Genomic DNA, 12654 nt, shown 5'->3' with positions numbered 1-12654 from the left:
TAATCACTGAGCATACACACTCTCCAAAACAAAAAAACCAAACCCCTTGCCAAAAGGCCGATTCTAACTCATAGCGAACCTACAGAACAGACTGGAACTGCCCCATAGGTTTTCCTAGGAGCAGCTCATGGATACAAACTTCTGACCTTTGGGTTAGCAGCCAAGCTCTTAACCACTGCCAAATTAAAAAAAAAAAAAAAAAAAAAATTAAGACCAACTAATTTTTAATTCCACAAAAATAGAAATTTGCACTAGTTTTTTTTTTTTTTTATCTGTAAATGCTTTCATATCACTTGCTCATTAAAGTACACAGATTTCAAGTCGAGTGAATGCAACACTTGGCAGGAGGTTAAGCTTGTTTAAATAATTTAAAATCAACTAATAATCTAGAAAATCAATAAAGCATTTTCTGAGTTGTTTTCAATAGATCTTCTTTTCTCCATTACATATAAAATCTGGCCAAGCATCACTGATCATTAATTATATTGACATTGAAGTATTTTTGACCACTAAGATTGGCCATGCTCTTTCTGTTTCCCTCTCTTCTTGGGACACCAAATGAAAAGAGGTGACAACTATCTCTGTGGGTTATTTAGAGAGCTATGACTGGTAAAAATTCAAATCCTTCTCTCCTGCTACTACTGCTTTCTAGTAGTGCAGGGATCTATTAGATCTTTAGTTGTACCCTGGCCATCTCAAAAAAATTTAAATAACTCATCACACTTAAGGAATCAATATACTAAAGATAAAACTTTTGAAGTGTAAATTAATATAAGCTAGAAATTTTTTTTCTCTTATTTTCATAAGTCAAACTCCCATCAATTATTTTCACCAAACTTGAATAAGCTCTCTCATTCAGTATTTCAAAGTATCACGTAGAAATAGAAGTTAAAATACTAAGCTATCCTAACCATCATTACCTGGACTGTGGCCTTAGGAAGCCATGCAAAAGAAATAAATATCTTTTCCTTTGTGTTAAAATCAGCAAAACACACCATCAGAAACACGGTCAAAATTCGTATCAATACTGCAAGGCCCAGGGTGGCAACACAAAGTCCTGTAAGAAAAACTCAATTTTTATAAATAATGAAACACTGAGGGAGAAATCACATTTCATGGTTATTGATTCAAAATACTACCAAGAGAAATAATTAAGGAACATTAAAAATACAAACATGGTTAGGCATAATTTATCAAAAAATCACGATTAAGGGCCAATCAGATCACTTGTTTAAAATAAGATGTTTTCTTTAGACTAAAACTAGAAATTAACTAAACATATTTGAATTTCTACAAAGGAAATATGAATATTGTATCATGCTTTATACCAAGAACCACATTTTCTTCCATTTGTTTATTTAACAAGAATTTATTAAGTGATAATTATGCATGACAGGCTTTGAACTGGTCACTGGGTACAAAAGATGTACAATGTACAGACTCTGCCTTTATGAGCATCAAAGCCAGAGGAAGACAAAAATAAACAAAAAAAACCAAACCCGTTGTCATCAAGTCAATTCTGACTCATAGCGACCCTATATATAAGCAATGAATTCACATACTATGAGGTAAATGCAGTATAAACAAATAGGAAGGCATAGAAGAGGGGAAAATTAACATTTTCATCAAGAATGTTTAGAATTCTTTACAGAGTAAAAGACCAGAGGTGATATTCAAAATATTTAACAGCCAATCAGAATGGAGCTGACTCTGCAAAGACCAATGAGAATGGATACTGGCAGTACACAACTGTTTCACCATATTGGCGTATACTAGCATCAGCCTAACCCTCAATAACATAAAAAAAAAAATAAATAAATAACATACAGCTACTTAATTCAGTTGTTTAGAACTTTTGAAGGAGAAAATTTCATCCTGATTTGTAAAATAAGGGATTTTGAGTAGGGCAGCTGCAGACTACTGGACCTGAGAAAGGTACAGCTAAGGTGACTATTGAGTAACAAGGTGATTTTTTTTTTTTTTTAAGTAACATTTGTTGAGAGTCTACTCTGTTCCCGTCGCCGTGCTAAGCTTTAAATGCAGTTTTACTTAACTCACACAACCTGTGGCGTAGACACTACTTTTATTCTTATTTTACAGTTGGAAAAAAAAAAAAAAGGATAAGTAACTATTCTAAGTTCAAAGGCACTCCCTGGAAACTCTATGGGGCAGTTCTACTCGGTTCTATAGGGTCGCTATGAGTCGGAATCGACTCGACCGCACTGGGTTTGATTGGAAGTTCAAAGGGCTAGTACAACTTCAGACACATATTGTCGGATGATCTGCAATAGGGTTTCTCTTTGCAAAGATTTTGTGGCTCTTTGTTGAAGTGTATTTCTTTCAGGTTGGCAGGTATTCAAAAGCATACTTTGCCTGACATACAAGATACAAAATCCATTCCCAGAAGGGAACACTGAAGGAGGAGCAGGTTTGGGGAGATGACGATGAGTGAGTTTTAGATATATTGAATTTAATTTAGAGATAAATATTTTGGAATTACACAGTTTATAATTGAACCCATGGGAAGTTCTGAGAAGTGATATATAGAGAGAAAAGTAGGTGCTTTGGAAAGATCTTTAATTTAAGGGCAATGTTCAAACCATATGTAGTATAAAGGAGACTACAAAGGACACTGGAGAATATGAAGTTTCAGAATTCAACAGAGTTTTAAAGAGGTCAGTAATATCAAATGCTGCTAAGATGTCAAGTAAAATAAAGACTGGGAAGTATTTACTGGATTTAGCAATATAACCTTGGTGAGAGCGAGGTTGGCTGCATGATGGGGCAGAAGCTGCATTGAAGTGTATTGAGAAAGTGAATGGGAGGTGAAGTGGAAAAGGGGAATGCAGTTACATCTTTTAAAAGTTTGAAAAGAGAGAGGTGGTATGGTAGGTGGGAAAGGCAGGCAGTAAAATGGAAGAAGGATAAACTGGGGAAGGAAAATGGGGAAAGGATATGTATTTGTTAAGATAGTAATGGTTAGAGACTTTAAATTCTGAAGAGGAAGAAGCTGAGATAAGGTATTTGAAGATGTATGAGTGAAAGGGAAGGATCCTTGTCTGAGATTCAGAAGGAGATGGCGGAGGATGGGGTCCCTAGCATGGATGGAGGAACACTGTGATGGGAGTAAAGGATGAAATCATGAGTATATGATCAAGTTAATATTCAAGTATTATACTGTGAATCAAGAGAGTATTAATATGATGACTTGAATATATGGATGAATAAAGAAATGGATGAGTCAACAAACATTTTTATTCCATGGGCACATTTTATAGAACTGACCAGTTGTTTCAAACTTCTGGCCCTTAGTCAGAACAAGTTTAGATGAATAATAACATTCTTATCATTGGAAGAAAAAGTTTTAAACCTGTTATCTCTTGATTGTGGTCAGTAGTGTCATGTTTACAAGGAGTAACAATATGAAAGGTGTGAAATTCACCGCCTTGGATTTACCAGCATTCTTTTCTAACCAACTAGTCTAACAGACTTAGATCATGACTTTACATGTAATTAACTTTTTATATAATTGTGATAATGGAAACCACTGAACACATGCCTGCTAAAGAGATTTTAACTGAATATAGAAAGAGAAGATTTTAGTTCAAAAGTGTACTTTGAAAGTCTTACCAACAGTTTCTGGTTTGAGAGATGCAATGGATACCTCTGCTCCAAACAGTCCAAAAAGAAGGGGCTGAAAAATGTCCCAGGCAACTGCAATTATTTTTTCAACCTCTGCCTTAAAGAAAAATGAATAACATACACACACACAACTTTTACTATGTGAGGTTATAAGTAACAAAATTTTACTAATTTGAAATTTGAGTCAATTTGACCTAAGGCAGGCTTTACTTTTATTTTTGTATTATCTTTAAATAGGAGGTTAGCTACAATAGAACAAAAAAATTGCCTGGAACACTTCTTATTCATTTAGATTATTATATGATGTGTTTAGCATACTAAAGTATGAGTTTGCAAATGGATGTTAATTATAAAGATTCTTATAAAATAATCTTAGGAGGACTATTTCTGAATATATTATGATCAGATAATTTACCATGTGATTTTAAAGACTAATCAAACTGACCATGTGTTTATTTTTATTTTACTCAAAATTTTTATTTTGTACTAATCCTCTGAATTACTACAAGTTAAGATGCCAGCTATTATTCTGAAATCACATAATACAACAGGAAGAGCCCAGGTATGAGGGCCAGAAGGCCAGGTTCTAGTTCTGGGTCATCACTAACAGAGTCGAGAACCCCAGCCAGACTTGATTGTGCTCACCATGGGACCACACTGCACACACCGTGTCCTGAGACAGCTCCTCCACTACTGAATGGCTCCAACTGTCCAGAAGCCATTACCTATACTGAGGCATTAGATTCTGCACATAGGAAAAAACACAGGACCATTGATTTCCACCTTACAGTCCATCAGTTTGTGAATGCCGCTATCATATTTACCCAAGACTCCTGTTTCCTTGACTAAACGTTTTAAAATTTTATTACTTTTAATTTATGAAGTTAGAAGATCTTTTACCATTCTTTGTATAAGTCTCAGTTTGTCAGTGTAATTATCCATCTAACTTCCTATCTGTCTAGCTAAATCAATAGGTAATACATTCATCAAAATCAAGTATAACAGAGTAGCCAGTGGAAAGTCCATCATCATCCCCCAGGCACTCAGATGCTCGTCCCCTCCCCCAATAGACAACTCTGGTTATTGGAAGATTTTTTGCACATAAAAGCAACCATAAAAGCATTAAATGTATTTGTTTGCTCCTCTGTCTACAAAACAGTAGAATACTATGTACAGTATTCATTGAGTTTATTTTTTTTTAAATCTTCAGTCTTTCCCTCTGGCTATTAAAGGGCTTCCTCTTCATTTTTACAGTTCTGTCATATTCCAATTAGAGATTTGGCATAAATTATTTATTAGAAGCTCTCTAATGAAAGTTAAAGTTTTCAATTTTTGCTGGTACAAAAAATATTGCAACGAATACATCACTTTGTATTCCATACATGTGCAAATATGTACGCTAGCGTAAGTCTTTAAATGTAGACTTGCTGAGTCTAAGAGCACATATGCATTTGCCATGGTGACAGGCTCAGCCTAACTGCCTTCTATCAGCAGTGTACACATGGGCTTCTTTTTCTATACCCTTATCAACAACTATGTTATTACATTTTGAGAATTTTGCTAATCTGATAGGTGAAAGTATCTCTTTTTAAAAGTGCCAGTCAAATTTAATTCCTCTAGCCCTGAGTTTCTTCATCTAAAACTTTTAGGGATTAGACTGATTGTTAAATTCCTTTCTTGCTTTAAAATTCCATAATTCTATGGACAACTCAAATCTCATTCTACATAATAAGACAACCTAGCAACTGTATTTAGCAAACACCTTGGTTTCTTGATTAATTTAAAAGAAATGCCAGTAGGATCAAATTAGAATGGCAAAGCATAGCAGCCAAAGTCCAGGAATGACAGAGTAAGTTTTTTCTTAACTTTTGACAAAATTGCTATTAAAAGCTACGTATTATTATAGGTAAAATGAAAACTGGGGGAAAAAAATCAATTTTCCAACTCAAATCTAGAAATAAGCCCAAGTGGAGAAACATAGTGATTTATATTTTTAAGTTGTCTCCCTGAAAAGTACTAACTACTTTTTTCCTGACAAGTACTGGTAACTTTAGTTAGCAATTCATGGCTTTAATCCTCACAAATAAAAATTTTCATGAATCACAGATTTTACTAATTTACTTTCCTTACCCCCATGAAGACACAAGTAATAAAAAGAATTAAATCAATATTCCTTACATAAGTATAGCACAGATGGTTACTTGCTCTAAATACATGATTCTATACAATGCTGATTTTTATGCTAATTAAGACTAAGTCTTAAATCTTCATACTTTTTATTTCAACTCAAGGCATATTTCTCAATCTCGTATGTTTGCATCATCAGAAAAGAAATAGATCTGACGCTCTCCCTGTTTATGCCCTTAAAGAAACAATGCTCTAGATACACAGACAGTGCCTGGGGTTATAAACAAGATTCATTCCTGAGTGTGTCTTTAAGAATTTGCAGGTAAGGTGGAAGAGGTGCATAAGGTTCTTATTTAGCCTTATTTTAGGGCGAGAAAAGGTTTAAAGCCTTTTCAATGATTTAAAAGCCGCACTTAGCAAGTGAAGGTGATTGGAATGAAGAATTTGTTTTGAGCAGGGGTTGGTTTGGAAACCCTGGTGGCGTAATGGTTAAGTGCTTACGGCTACTAACCAAAGGGTCTGCGGTTTGAATCCACCGGGTGCTCCTTGAAAACTCTGTGAGGCAGTTCTACTCTGTCCTACAGAGTCACTATGACTCGGAATCAACTGTATGGCACTGGATTTTTTTTTTTTTTTTTTTTGGTTTAGGGATTTGTTCAGTCCTTTCAAAGCAAGGGCAAATTTACATGACGTTAAAGGGCAATTTAAAGTTGTCCTTGTAAGCTGGGCATTCCTAAAAGGGGAACTGCCTATACTCGGATAAACTCATCAAATATTAATGACACAAAGAATTACAGCTTAACCCTAAAGTTATAAATTTAGTAAAATTTCATATTCAATATTGGGAAATCACTAATTTCTTTCCAGAACTCCTTTTTTTTTTCCTTACAATACTTGTTAAAATCTTGAAATAATAATTCATTTAGGCTTTCTCCCATTTCACTTTTTTTCTTTCCTTTCTTTGCAGGAAAAAAAAAAAACATGCTTTTTTTGGTGCAAAGCTTAGTTTTTTGTTTTTTTAACAAAGCTTAGTTTTTATCAGTTAGCAATACTGATACATATTTAATAAAACTCCAACTTTCCATTTATATGATGCCTTAAACTTTGTAAAGTGCATTCACATGATATACTAGCTCCTTTCAGTCACGACTACAGCAATTTGATGAACTTATACAAACAAACAGCAACAGGAATTCAGTTTTTTAAACTGAATTAGAGAAAGGGATTCTTAATTTTTATAATTTTTGAGGATTTTTCTTTCGTACTTTGAAGTCAGGTGAGACTTTTTTTTTTTTTTGCATACAACCACTTATTTATTTATTTATTCATTCATTGAACAAGGGCTTTAATGCTTTAACTCTGTATTTTTTTTTTATTAACTTTTATTAAGCTTCAAGTGAACGTTTACAAATCCAGTCTGTCACATATAAGTTTACATACATCTTACTCCGTATTCCCACTTGCTCTCCCCCTATTGAGTCAGCCCTTTCAGTCTCTCGTGACAATTTTGCCTGCTTCCCTCTCTCTCTATCCTCCCATCCCCCCTCCAGACAAGAGTTGCCAACACACTCTCAAGTGTCCACCTGATATAATTAGCTCACTCTTCATCAGCATCTCTCTCCCAGCCGCTGACCAGTCCCTTTCATGTCTGATGAGTTGTCTTCGGGGATGGTTCCTGTCCTGTGCCAACAGAAGGTCTGGGGACCATGGCCGCCGGGATTCCTCTAGTCTCAGTCAGACCATTAAGTATGGTCTTTTTATGAGAATTTGGGGTCTGCATCCCACTGATCTCCTGTTCCCTCAGGAGTTCTCTGTTGTGCTCCCTGTCAGGGCAGTCATCGATCGTGGCCGGGCACCAACTAGTTCTTCTGGTCTCAGGATGATGTAGGTCTCTGGTTCATGTGGCCCTTTCTGTCTCTTGGGTTCTTAGTTGTCGTGTGACCTTGGTGTTCTTCATTTTCCTTTGCTCCAGGTGGGTTGAGACCAACTGATGCATCTTAGATGGCTGCTTGTTAGCCTTTAGGACCCCAGACGCCACATTTCAAAGTGGGATGCAGAATGTTTTCATAATAGAATTATTTTGCCAATTGACTTAGAAGTCCCCTCAAACCATGTTCCCCAGACCGCCGCCCTTGCTCCGCTGACCTTTGAAGCATTCATTTTATCCCGGAAACTTCTTTGCTTTTGGTCCAGTCCAATTGAGCTGACCTTCCATGTATTGAGTGTTGTCTTTCCCTTCACCTAAAGCAGTTCTTAACTACTGATTAATCAATAAAAAACCCTCTCCCTCCCTCCCTCCCTCCCCCCTTCGTAACCACAAAAGTATGTGTTCTTCTCAGTTTTTACTATTTCTCAAGATCTTATAATAGTGGTCTTATACAATATTTGTCCTTTTGCCTCTGACTCATTTCGCTCAGCATAATGCCTTCCAGGTTCCTCCATGTTATGAAATGTTTCACAGATTCGTCACTGTTCTTTATCGATGCGTAGTATTCCATTGTGTGAATATACCACAATTTATTTACCCATTCATCCGCTGACGGACACCTTGGTTGCTTCCAGCTTTTTGCTATTGTAAACAGAGCTGCAATAAACATGGGTGTGCATATATCTGTTTGTGTGAAGGCTCTTGTATCTCTAGGGTATATTCCGAGGAGTGGGATTTCTGGGTTGTATGGTAGTTCTATTTCTAACTGTTTAAGATAACGCCAGATAGATTTCCAAAGTGGTTGTACCATTTTACATTCCCACCAGCAGTGTATGAGAGTTCCAATCTCTCCGCAGCCTCTCCAACATTTATTATTTTGTGTTTTTTGGATTAATGCCAGCCTTGTTGGTGTGAGATGGAATCTCATCGTAGTTTTAATTTGCATTTCTCTAATGGCTAATGATCGAGAGCATTTTCTCATGTATCTGTTGGCTGCCTGAATATCTTCTTTAGTGAAATGTGTGTTCATATCCTTTGCCCACTTCTTGATTGGGTTGTTTGTCTTTTTGTGGTTGAGTTTTGCCAGAATCATATAGATTTTAGAGATCAGGCGCTGGTCGGAGATGTCATAGCTGAAAATTCTTTCCCAGTCTGTAGGTGGTCTTTTTACTCTTTTGGTGAAGTCTTTAGATGAGCATAGGTGTTTGATTTTTAGGAGCTCCCAGTTATTGGGTTTCTCTTCATCATTTTTGGTAATGTTTTGTATTCTGTTTATGCCTTGTATTAGGGCTCCTAGGGTTGTCCCTATTTTTTCTTCCATGATCTTTATCGTTTTAGTCTTTATGTTTAGGTCTTTGATCCACTTGGAGTTAGTTTTTGTGCATCGTGTGAGGTATGGGTCCTGTTTCATTTTTTTGCAAATGGATATCCAGTTATGCCAGCACCATTTGTTAAAAAGACTATCTTTTCCCCAATTAACTGACACTGGTCCTTTGTCAAATATCAGCTGCTCATACGTGGATGGGTTTTATATCTGGGTTCTCAATTCTGTTCCACTGGTCTATGTGCCTGGTGTTGTACCAGTACCAGGCTGTTTTGACTACTGTGGCTGTATAATAGGTTCTGAAATCAGGTAGAGTGAGGCCTCCCACTTTCTTCTTCTTTTTCAGTAATGCTTTGCTTATCCTGGGCTTCTTTCCCTTCCATATGAAATTGGTGATTTGTTTCTCTATCCCCTTAACATATGACATTGGAATTTGGACCGGAAGTGCGTTATATGTATAGATGGCTTTTGGTAGAATAGACATTTTTACTATGTTAAGTCTTCCTATCCATGAGCAAGGTATGTTTTTCCACTTAAGTATGTCCTTTTGAATTTCTTGTAGTAGAGCTTTGTAGTTTTCTTTGTATAGGTCTTTTACATCCTTGGTAAGATTTATTCCTAAGTATTTTATCTTCTTGGGGGCTACTGTGAATGGTATTGATTTGGTTATTTCCTGTTCGGTGTTCTTTTTGTTGATGTAGAGGAATCCAAGTGATTTTTGTATGTTTATCTTATAACCTGAGACTCTGCCAAACTCTTCCATTAGTTTCAGTAGTTTTCTGGAGGATTCCTTAGGGTTTTCTGTGTATAAGATCATGTCATCTGCAAATAGTGATAACTTTACTTCCTCCTTGCCAATCCGGATACCTTTTATTTCTTTGTCTAGCCTAATTGCCCTGGCTAGGACTTCAAGCACGATGTTGAATAAGAGCGGTGATAAAGGGCATCTTTGTCTGGTTCCCGTAGGTGAGACATTTTAATACTGAGAAAACTATCACATTAAATTGTAAATTTCTCAATCCTGGATCCCTGTAAAATTTCAACATTCTAGTTCCCTATTTCATTGAACTTGCTTTATTACATATAACATGTTTGAGTAATAAGCAGATTTGGGTTTAGTTTTTAATTTTTTTGTTTTTGCTTACATTCACTGAAGAATGTTTACATCCTTTTTACTGAAGGAAATCACTCTTCTCCATTGACATGCATCCTACCACATAGGTTTATATGCATTTACATATATCTAAATATCATAATACAGAATATGCTTCATAGCTTAAAATCCTATCTTAATTTTCATTAAAAGTATGACTTAGAGATCTTATAATATTAGTTGCTAGTTGGCTGCAGAGTTGGCTCCCACTCATGGTGATTTTATATATAAAAATATAGCAGAATTAAATAATATTAGTACATAAAAAAAAAAATTTTTTTTCTAGTATATATATATATGCACCTCGTTCTTGCTGCATAGTCATCCATGAGATGGAAGTATGATAGTTTATTTACTCATTTATTGATGGACTTGTAGATTATTTCCAATTTTTATCTTCTCTAAAAATACTGTAAAATAATTTCTCTCAAGTCATTCTCAAAAACACATTTCAGGTATAATAATGTGCTCATTATCAATTTCTTGCTCCTTTGCTCTAAATCTCCTTTTACTGTCCATTCTGCAGAAAAGAAACTTGGCCCTTTGAATATTCTTCCTTTGTCAGCTGGCATGACGTTAAGCTTTGTGAGCAGAGGGCTCTGAAGAGCTATTGCTTGAGGGGTGCTTTTCTTCCTGGTTTCTGTGGCATCAGGATCCTGCAGCCGCAACGCTGCTCTGGCACTAGGCTTCTCCAGAGTCAGGCTCCTACAGTGCATGGCGGCCAGCAGCACCCAGCGGCTAGCAGCTTCACCCAGCAATTCCCTGGGGAAGTTTATAGCAGACTGTTTTTGGCAAGACAATTCTCCATGCACCCTAGAGGGTGGATTTCCTGCAAGTTTGGAGGGTGGATTTCCAGCAAGTTCTATAGGCATGTCACCACAGCGACTTCTCTGCCAGCCAGTGAGACAAAGCAGTGCCCTCTCCAGCAAGGTCTGGATCTCAGCCTTGGTGGCGGCGGAGGGAGGTCTTTCTTGGTTGCAGTATCTCAGCCTAGGGGGGAGGGGCTGTTCTTTATAGCTGCATTTTGTATTGTATTTAGAGTTCCCTTACTTCTTACTAGCCAGTGCCTTGTGGCTCTGATGTGTTACAGCTACTAATTCTTTATAGTAAACTTTCCCTGTTCAAGTTACTGTGTAGTTTCTCTTTCCTGATCGGACCGATTGATACAGCACTAACTTTACAATGTGTAATGTAAAAAATCTAGGAAACGATTGATAAATCCGACTACAACAAAATTAAAATGCTTTGTACAAAAGAGACCATAAACAAGGGTAAGTGACAAGAGAAAATATTTGCAGCATGTAAAACAGAGTGAGGGAAACATTCCGTAAATAACAGGCCAAAAAAAATAAGTGATTCACAGAAGTGGAAATGCAAATGGCCAATAAACACTTAAAAAGATGCTAAATTCATTAATCAGAGAAACAAAAATTAAAATGACATACTATCACACTGGAAACAACTCTAAAAATTTGTGTAATGTCACATATTTGTGAGATTGTGAGGAAACTTTCACACACTAATTGGAGAGCAAACACTGGTAAAGCTTTTATGGAGTAATTCAACTGTGCCCATTACAGTGTCTGAGAATTTTCATTGAATAGATTTTTAATCAACTGAGAATCCTGGCAAATGGTTAAGCATGAGGCTGCTAACTGAAAGGTTGGCAGTTTGAGCCCACCTAGCCACCCCTGGGAGAAGACCTGGCCATCTGCTCCTGTAAAGATTAAAAAAAAAAAAAAAAATTTTACAACCAAGAAAATCCTATGAGGCAATTCTACTCTGTCATGTGGGGTCGCTATGAGTTGAAAATCAATAGCATCCAACAACGAGAATCCATTTTATACTTACAATTATGTATCTCTAAGGATCTGCAATTCTGCATGTATACAGTATTCAGCTGTTTGCAAAAAGAGGATTATATTGTTTTTCTATTTTTTTACTTTTATTATTTCTGGTATGTTTATTATCAGGAAGATTCTCTTTCCTTTTAGCTTATAAACACTGAAGGACACAGCACATGTGAGGGGTTGTTGATTTATCTATATAGCTCTATTCATATAGCATGCAAAAGGTTATGTTTTCACAACATAAATGATCTTGTAATGACCCAGGTTTAAATTCTGCCACCCGCTAACTGCAGGCTACTTGCCTCTCAGTGTCTCATTTTTCTCATCTGTAAAATGAGAGGTTTGTATTAAATGACATCTAAGATCCTCTATCATTTAATGACATTGAATAATTTGGCCAAAAAAGTGGGTCAAGTTGCCATCCTTCAACATACCTTCATATTTTAATTTTTAATCTGCTTTAGCCAAAGCAGACTTCAGCTGATATCCACAGTAGTAAAAAATAGGAACCAACTGTTATTTTTGGTTTATCCTTTTGTTGCCATGACCAATTGTTTAATGGAAGTCCTCAAATATTTTCATGTGTTCAAAATGCCAATGAAAGCAGAAGGCCTAAGGAGCTTTCCCCACT

General features: G+C 36.2%; 1 protein-coding gene across 7 annotated transcripts in view; it reads right to left on the bottom strand.

The window, feature by feature from the left end:
• LOC126076906 (sodium/hydrogen exchanger 9B2-like) overlaps nt 1–12654 on the bottom strand; it is a 298466-nt gene that overhangs the window by 218064 nt on the left and 67748 nt on the right. For all 7 annotated transcript variants that reach the window (XR_007517617.1, XM_049885606.1, XM_049885607.1 and 4 more), the window contains 2 exons: nt 3631–3739; nt 921–1057 (listed from right to left, as the gene is read on the bottom strand). Coding sequence is in view for 6 of the 7 variants with exons in the window: in XM_049885606.1 (XP_049741563.1) it covers nt 921–1057; nt 3631–3739 (246 nt within the window). In the remaining variant the exon portion in view is untranslated. The remainder of the gene's footprint in view (nt 1–920; nt 1058–3630; nt 3740–12654) is intronic.

This window comes from Elephas maximus, chromosome 5 (genome assembly GCF_024166365.1).
Source record: "Elephas maximus indicus isolate mEleMax1 chromosome 5, mEleMax1 primary haplotype, whole genome shotgun sequence".
Taxonomy (NCBI): Eukaryota; Metazoa; Chordata; class Mammalia; order Proboscidea; family Elephantidae; genus Elephas; species Elephas maximus.
The sequence above is the reverse complement of the archived record's forward strand: the minus strand, read 5'-3'. Positions and strand labels throughout refer to the sequence as shown.